The following is an 8,287-nucleotide window of genomic DNA, read 5'->3' as shown; positions in this document are numbered from 1 at the left end:
TGAATATTAATTACAAATTAATATTTTATTTGCAACCTGTTGCAAAGACACACTATCGTGTACACCTACAGATGGAATGGTACGTACAATTTTAATTGAGGAACGTATTAATATATTCAACGTTATAGTAAGGCACGCAAATTTAAAATTATATGTCTGTTAAGTACCTACAATAAAAATGTATGAAAATCACATTTGAAACAATCGTATAAATAATACCCAATAAACAAGAGAGGAAGATCAGGGATGAATTTAACAAAAGGATTCAATCTTGTAAAAATTAGCAGGCAGGCAATTATTTGTAGCGCGAAGGCAGCCTGACCAAACAACATAGCAATGTGTGAACTTCTGCATTGCTTGTGGAATCTGACAGGCGTTTTAGTTCCAACCAAATTTATAATAGTTTTAAAGATATATTTTCTTACTTTAACGCTTTAAGACTACTATATATAAAAACACAGGTGGTTATGTAAGACTAGATTACTGGTACTACTATATAATCCATGACTAGATGAAGGATTTTGTAGATAGTAGGTATTATAGTTTGCACTTTAAAAAAATATTCACAAATGAAAACGGCAATCTAGAATAAGGAATGGAAGTCCAGTGATTGACCAATTTACTTTAGACAGCAATACGATCTATTATGGATGGGATGATATCAGAATTAGAAAAGCAGTTAAGATCGAGAATTGTAATTGTATATGGTACAAATTAAATATGAACACCGTAAAGTACCTATTATACAAAACCATAAGAAAAACAAAATATTATGATAAACAATGAACATGATAAAAATGACTGAAAAAAATATAGCGTATACATTTTTTAGTAAAAATGGAACGATATAATAAGGACAAATAAAAGTTTTTATCAAACAACACAAACGTATCTACAAAGAGAGCTCGATGCGACTTAGATAAGCAAACAACATATTAGCCTTTACTTTACCAGTAAATAGCCATTATCAGCTACTATATCGGTTCCAGTCACACTTGTAGCCTTGTCACTGGCTAAATACATAATCACATCTGCTATCTCCTCTGGAGCAGATGCTCTATTAAAGGCTGTCCCAATGCCAAAATCCTCAACCTTAAGAGGGAGGCCGGCATTGACAAAAATATTTGTGTTGACAGGCCCAGGGCTAACCACGTTGACTCGTATTCCATGACGTGCCAGCTCTAACGCTGAAGACCGCGAAAAATTAATCACGGCCGCTTTTGATACACTGTATGCTGCCATTTGATCAGTTACTGTATGTCCAGCAATACTTGAAACATTAACAATGTTTCCTTTTGTTTTAATCAAATACGGGGCAGCTAAGCTTGTAAGTCGTAGGACAGGGCGCACATTAATCTTCATGATTTCATCGTACTGATCTGTTATTTGTCCATCAAGGATCGGACCAAATCTTACGATGCCGGCATTGTTGATCAAAACGTCCAATTTATTGAATTTTTCAATTGTATCATTAATTATTCTTCGATCATCGTCATCATCTGATACGTCAGCCTTGATAACAAGTGGATATTTTCCAAATTTTGCGCAATCCTGTGCAACCTTTTTAAGTTTATTTTCGTTTCGGGCCACAATAACCACATCAGCACCTTCCTTAGCAAACAGGATGGCAGTGACGGCACCAATTCCTGAGCTCGCACCAGTTACTAATACTACTTTGTTCTTGAAGCTCATTTTGCCAAGAAGAACTGAGGTTCAACCGGATCACAGTATGTGGGTGTCTTTCTGACTACACTACCACTCGTGATACTCGTGGTACTGGTATTTATACGCAGTAATATGTAAAATGTATCTAGCATTACACATATTATACTTATTAATTTAAAATTTACTATGTATATTATATAATTTATTACATAGATGGAAACTGCGACCCTGAGTATTATTTTATTTATGATAAATTAAAATATGTCTTGCAACGTTGTGTTCAATATAATACTATCACATTGTATGTGAGTCTACCTTGTTAGTACTGTAGGGTGATAGTAATTTAGACAATTTTTTTTAATAATTCTCTTACACGTGTTTTTTGTGTGATTTACATACTTGATGCATTTTTGATATAGGCAACCATAATCAGGCTCATAAGGTAACCGGCAAATAATAAAGTAAAATTATTCATATATACGTGGTTCCGCTACGCTAGATCAATCTGAAATCTGCCTTTGCAATTTTTCAGTTTGTTTTCATGTACAAAGATAACCAACTTCTAATGTTGTTATACTTTAATTTTTGAATTCTTATTTAAATAATTTGAACATTTATACTTTAATAAAAAGTAAATTTTTACTTTGATGTTAAATATCCATTATCGCTCACATAATCAGATCCAGTTATACCTTTAGCTTTATCACTGGCTAAAAACAAAATGATATCTCCTATCTCCTCAGGGTTAGATATTCTGTTTAAAGCTGTTTTAATATTGACGTCGTCAAAAGTCATAGGAATACCAGCATTAATAAGAATATCTGTATAGACAGGTCCAGGGCTGACCACGTTCACTCGTACTCCATGTCGCGCTAGTTCTAAAGCCGAAGCTCGTGAGAAATGAGTTAATGCCGCTTTAGAGGTACAGTATGCTGCCGATTGATCAAAGATTGCGCGTCCAGCAACGCTTGAGACATTGACAATGTTCCCCTTAGTTTTAATCAAATATGGCGCAGCTAAGCTTGTGAGTCGCACAACAGAGCGTACATTAGTCTTCATAATTTCATCGTACTGTTCTGTTATTTGACCACCAAGGATCGGTCCCATTCTTGAAATGCCCGCGTTGTTGACTAACACGTCCAGTTTATTGAATTTAGCAATTGTATCGTTTATTATTCTTCGATTATCGTCGTCATCAGATACGTCAGCCTTGATAACTAATGGATGCTTTCCAAATGTTGCGCAGTCCTGGGTAACTTTTTTCAGTTTGGTCTCGTTTCTGCCTACAAGGACGACATCAGCCCCTTCCTTGGCAAACAGAATGGCAGTGGCGGCGCCGATTCCTGAGCTCGCACCAGTCACCAACACTACTTTGTCCTTGAAGCTCATGTTGTGACAAATAACTGAGGTCCAGCCGGAACACGATACACGTTTATGATAACTACAATAACAATGATGAGTCCTGACCATTGTACCTACTAGTATTTATACACTTGTACTATACAGTATGTGTTTTTTAATTGTTAATATTAAAAATTACTTTGAGAATTCTACATACTTTTATACATATTTTATATATCTGCACTAATATTGTAAAGAGGAGGAGGATTGTTAGTTCTTACTAATAAAATCTCAAGAAAGGGACGTAAACAGGTAAAGATCCAAAATAATAAATTTTGATTTTTATAGTGAAATTAAGTACCATTAAAACAATGGTACTTTAGTTACTAAAACATGATACTCATTTTCTAAATTACGTAAAATTTAATGTAACCGTTTAACACATCCTGTATGTGAGAATATAGGTAGATAAAGCACTTATCTATAGTATTTGAGGTAATGGCCGGTATGTACGTACACTCAGAAACATTAAACAACCAACAACATTAAGACATAATTCATTAAATGTACCTTGTAGGGCCGAAGCTAAATAGTTATTGTTTTTGCCACTGTTTAAATTTTACAACCGGACTGATTAAAATTTAAATTGCCTTCTTCAATGATTATATTGTATACTAGCGGTCCGCCCCGACTTTATTCGAGTAAATCCATAACAATTTATACTCCTAAACCTTCCTTAAATATATCACTCTATCTACTTAAAAAACCCGCATCAAAATCGTTGGGTAGTTTTAATGATCTAAACATACATAGGGACAGACAGACAGCGGGAGGCGACTTTGTTTCACCATTTATGGCGATGTTCTCAGATGTCGCGCCACGGCCAGTATTATTTTATGATTCTTACAAAAGTCCATAGTGTTATAAGTACTATCAATCAGTACTACCTACATTAAACCAAATTAGGTCTCCCTGAAAACCAGCGTCGTGATCATGTGTCAGACATAATTAAGTGCCTGCGTATTTAATTATATAATAATGTATGACTATATTAAGTACACTTATCGTTCAACTGTTTGTGTAACTTGAAGGAGAATCTGTTGAGCGCCCTGTTTATCGTTTCAGGAAGAGCATAGGCGTATGGCCATAGACGAAAGGTTTGACATTGAAAGCAGTTGGACGTGAAACAATGAAACAGGTGCGGGGTGCGGGGTGCGGGGTGCAGGTACAGCGAGACTGAAGGGTTTCAGACACAGAGATATATATTCTAATATCTATGGTTTATGAATAGCGAAGTGGTCGAGATTGGCTTGCGCCAACATAAGAGATTTTGGCCTATCAGGGCTAAAGTTCAGAATAGTCTCGACTATTGACATCTACATGAGAAGAAAATATGAAGCTGAATTGTTTTTAGTTGTATATTATGCTCCAAATAATGAAATACTAGGCTAATGAAAAATGAAAAAATGTTGAGCTTTGGGAAAAAGTTAGAACAAAATAATGTCGTTTGTTTTATATTCTGACGACTGTACGTAAAAAATGACTGTTCATAATGACTATAAGAATGATGAGCAAGATAATATGGCCTTCAACTGATTGTTTGTTGATAATACAATTTTAGTCGATAACAAAAACAATCTCGGTCCTGTACGGCGTAATCGCGAAGTCAGCATTTGCATTTTGACTATTGCGTCAACCAGGCTTCAAATAAAAGTACATTTGTGAGCCCTGACGGGACGTTATGTACATCACACGTCATGTCTCTCATCTCTGCATGTTCCCCCCAGTTGCGTTCGCGGTAGTGAATTCGTGAAGCCCGGGGCCAGCGTAAAAAAATCCTTAAAATTTTGAAAATTCGGCTGTGATTTTACAACCGGCCGCCTGCCAGCTGGGGAATGCTATTGTTGCCTATCAGCTGCCTAGGCTGTGTGTCCGTTTGTCGCCTCGTACGACATCCACAGTAGGATATGGAGTGGTCCAATAGGACCACTCCATATCCTACCCTCAGCACTGTTATATATTATATTAACGTGTTTATGGTGCAAAACAGAGTTATTGTTATTATTTACTGAATGAGTACATGTGGCGTGTGATTCCGGCGGGCGGCGGGAGGGCGGAATCACACGCCACATGTACTCATTCAGTAAATAATAACAATAACTCTGTTTTGCACCATAAACATGTTAATATAATATATAAGAGTGCTAATATTTCGACGACCTCGGTGGCGCAGTGGTAAGGTTCTTGCCACTGAACCGAGAAGGTCCCGGGTTCGATCCCCGGTCGGGTCATGATGGAAAATGATCTTTTTCTGATTGGCCCGGGTCTTGGATGTTTATCTATATATGTATTTATTATAAAATATAGTATCGTTGAGTCAGCATCCCATAACACAAGTCTCGAATTTACTTTGGGGCTAGCTCAATCTGTGTGATTTGTCCTAATATATTAAAAAAAATAAAAAAATAATATTTAAATCAGAATATATATATATCATCTGTCTCTCCTCTTTGTCTACCATCAAAATCTTACTGCAGGTACCTACATAATGTAGAGTACTTTCGATTTCAACAAAGACCTTCCCTTTTGTCTCGCATAGTTCTTTTATTTTATTTCAAAGTATTTTTAATAAAAAATAGTACTTGACCACATTATGACTTGATGTTTTGCCGATATTTCTAAGTGGTGCCCTCTGCGGAAAATGCAAGAACTACAATGGAAAAACCACAACGGTTAATGGTGTAACAAAATAATGATTATTCTTATTTATTATTCTTTTAACAGATGGCGCTGTTTGTACTTCATGCTGGCTGCACACTATCGCCGAATTCAGCCAGATGGCGACCCATATAGCGAAACATTTTCACCGAGATTTTGCGGATTTGGCGGAAAAAAAAATATTTTAATGTTCATAAAATTACATTTAATCAAATAAGCTAAGTGCGATTAACAAATTAATCAAAAACATTATGGAACTTCCTCAAGACGCGGTCTTCACTTTAATAGCAAATATCCATTATCGCTCACATAATCAGATCCAGTTATACCTTTAGCCTTGTCACTGGCTAAAAACAAAATTAGATCTGCTATCTCCTCAGGGCCAGATACTCTATTTAAGGCTGTTTTAACACCAAAGTCCTCAAATGTTTTTATTGTATCAGAATTAGCAAATATATCTGTATTGACGGGACCTGGGCTGACAGCATTCACTCGTACTCCATGACACGCCAGTTCCAACGCTGAAGCCCGAGAGAAGTGAGACAAAGCCGCTTTCGATGTACAATATGCTGCAGCTTTATCAGAGATTGAATATCCAGCAACGCTGGAGACATTAACAATATTGCCCTTAGTTTTAACCAAATATGGCGCAGCTAAGCTTGTAAGTCGCACTACAGAGCGTACATTAGTCTTCATGATTTCGTCGTACTGTTCTGTTATTTGCCCATCTAGAATCGGTCCAAATCTTAAGATGCCTGCATTGTTAACTAAGACGTCTAATTTGTTGAATTTTGCAATTGTATCATTAATTATTCTTCGATCATCGTCATCATCTGACACGTCAGCCTTGATAACAAGTGGATATTTTCCAACTTTTGCGCATTCCTGTGCAACATTCTTCAATTTGGTTTCATTTCGGGCCACAATGACCACGTCAGCCCCTTCCTTGGCAAAGAGGACGGCAGTGGCGGCACCAATTCCTGAGCTCGCACCAGTTACTAACACTACTTTGTTCTTGAAGCTCATTTTACTGCGATCGACAGGACAGTTTGAGCACAATGCGAGTATGTGTTTTGACCAACTATAATAACTCTCATGGCATCATGTGTTATGTCAGTATTTATACTTGATGGGTACACTACAGCATGCGTATTTGTGTTGTGTTGTAAACACTAACTGCCATTAACAGATTGACATTATATAAGTTGTTAAAACACGAAAAAATATTTCATTATATAAAACATGAGACAACATATTAAACCAAATAACGTATAAAAAAAGGTATTTTTTTATTTAGTATCGTTAACTAGTTAACAGTTAATAGTTACCGAAAACACATTTTAATAAAGAGTATAAGTACCGATTCCCGTACACACCAGAAAGAAAGGCACCAGTATTAGCTATTCATTAGATAACAAGAAACTAGTAAGCAAAGAATATCCCCATCTTATATGGGGACTATTATATTATTTCTCACGATTCTTAAATCGTGAGAAATAATTTTGTTAACATTTATTTGTACTGACTGTACGTAATGACCTGCAGAATTATGCTGTCTAATTATACTTATCTAAGTGCATAGGTAAATAGAGATGAGTGCCACTTCTGTTCAATGCCAAGTTAGCAATTATTCTATAAGTACTTCAGGGTATTACGCGATTCTTATTAATTTGAACAACAAGCAAAGACTTCCATATAAAAATTATTTCTTTTGTATCTCCGTTCGTCAACATTTTTAATACAATATTAGTTGGATATAATCTGGAATATTTCACATAACTTTGAATTTCCACCTTCGATTTTCTACAAAAGCGCAACTGAGCAAGGACAGATGCCGACGCGAATGCGCCTTCGTTGCGTATTATGTATGAGTATTTTTATTAATGAAAGATCAGCAATGCATACCGAATCCGCCAAAGTTCGGCGAAGTCACGGCGAACTCTTTGGCGTCAGTGTGGAGCCGTCATCCAACAAGACAGTGTGTAGCCGGCTAAATATTCGTCTCTTTATCAAAATGGCGCCCTCTACGGAAATTTCAAGAACTACAACTATCTTGTGAGCTTTATTTTTTTATAAAAATAGATGGCGCTATTCGTTGCATTAAAAATACTGCTGAATACTGAGCGACATGGACGTACATGTATATTCTGGGTCAGTCTTCTTTCTGTGGAAGCAACCAGGGGCCTACCATCAACTATTACAAAACGATTCAATTGTAGGGCAGTTCAGTTTAGGAAATTAAAATGAATCGCGTTATTTGGTACCACCAACTAATCTTAACAAAGTCGCATTCGAATCGTAAGGAGTGAATGAAATCAATTAAAAAAATAAAAATTGTCTCTGAATCGTAAACCCTAGTGACAATAGACAAATGTAAGAAAGAGATAAGGCTATACGATATCGATATATTTTATCTCGTTTCAAGAGTTGCGTTCCGATATCAAATTCTTACCATTTGGGCCAACAATACGCACTTTTTTGTTACTTAAAATTAAAATGTATATTATTATCTTGCTGTTACATGACCATAGTAAATACAAAACACAATAAAATAAAATATTTA

At 36.0% G+C, this 8,287-nt stretch overlaps 3 protein-coding genes across 3 annotated transcripts; all 3 read right to left on the bottom strand.

Annotated features, from left to right (window-relative positions):
- Nucleotides 1-679: 679 nt before the first annotated feature.
- On the bottom strand, nt 680-1,692 carry LOC128683456 (3-oxoacyl-[acyl-carrier-protein] reductase FabG-like). Its single transcript, XM_053769133.2, has one exon. The coding sequence runs from the start codon at nt 1,690-1,692 to the stop codon at nt 943-945; it is 750 nt and encodes a 249-aa protein (XP_053625108.1). The 3' UTR covers nt 680-942.
- A 607-nt stretch (nt 1,693-2,299) lies between these two features.
- Nucleotides 2,300-3,112, bottom strand: LOC128683458 (3-oxoacyl-[acyl-carrier-protein] reductase FabG-like). The gene has a single exon (XM_053769135.2). It carries the CDS (start codon nt 3,052-3,054, stop codon nt 2,305-2,307), a length of 750 nt encoding a protein of 249 aa, XP_053625110.1. The 5' UTR covers nt 3,055-3,112; the 3' UTR covers nt 2,300-2,304.
- Nucleotides 3,113-5,906: 2,794 nt separating this feature from the next.
- Nucleotides 5,907-6,834, bottom strand: LOC128683457 (3-oxoacyl-[acyl-carrier-protein] reductase FabG-like). The gene has a single exon (XM_053769134.2). The coding sequence runs from the start codon at nt 6,748-6,750 to the stop codon at nt 6,001-6,003; it is 750 nt and encodes a 249-aa protein (XP_053625109.1). The 5' UTR covers nt 6,751-6,834; the 3' UTR covers nt 5,907-6,000.
- Nucleotides 6,835-8,287: the final 1,453 nt, after the last annotated feature.

This window comes from Plodia interpunctella, chromosome 3 (genome assembly GCF_027563975.2).
Source record: "Plodia interpunctella isolate USDA-ARS_2022_Savannah chromosome 3, ilPloInte3.2, whole genome shotgun sequence".
Taxonomy (NCBI): domain Eukaryota; kingdom Metazoa; phylum Arthropoda; class Insecta; order Lepidoptera; family Pyralidae; genus Plodia; species Plodia interpunctella.
Note: the sequence above shows the minus strand (reverse complement) of the source record. Positions and strands in the feature narration are given on the sequence as shown.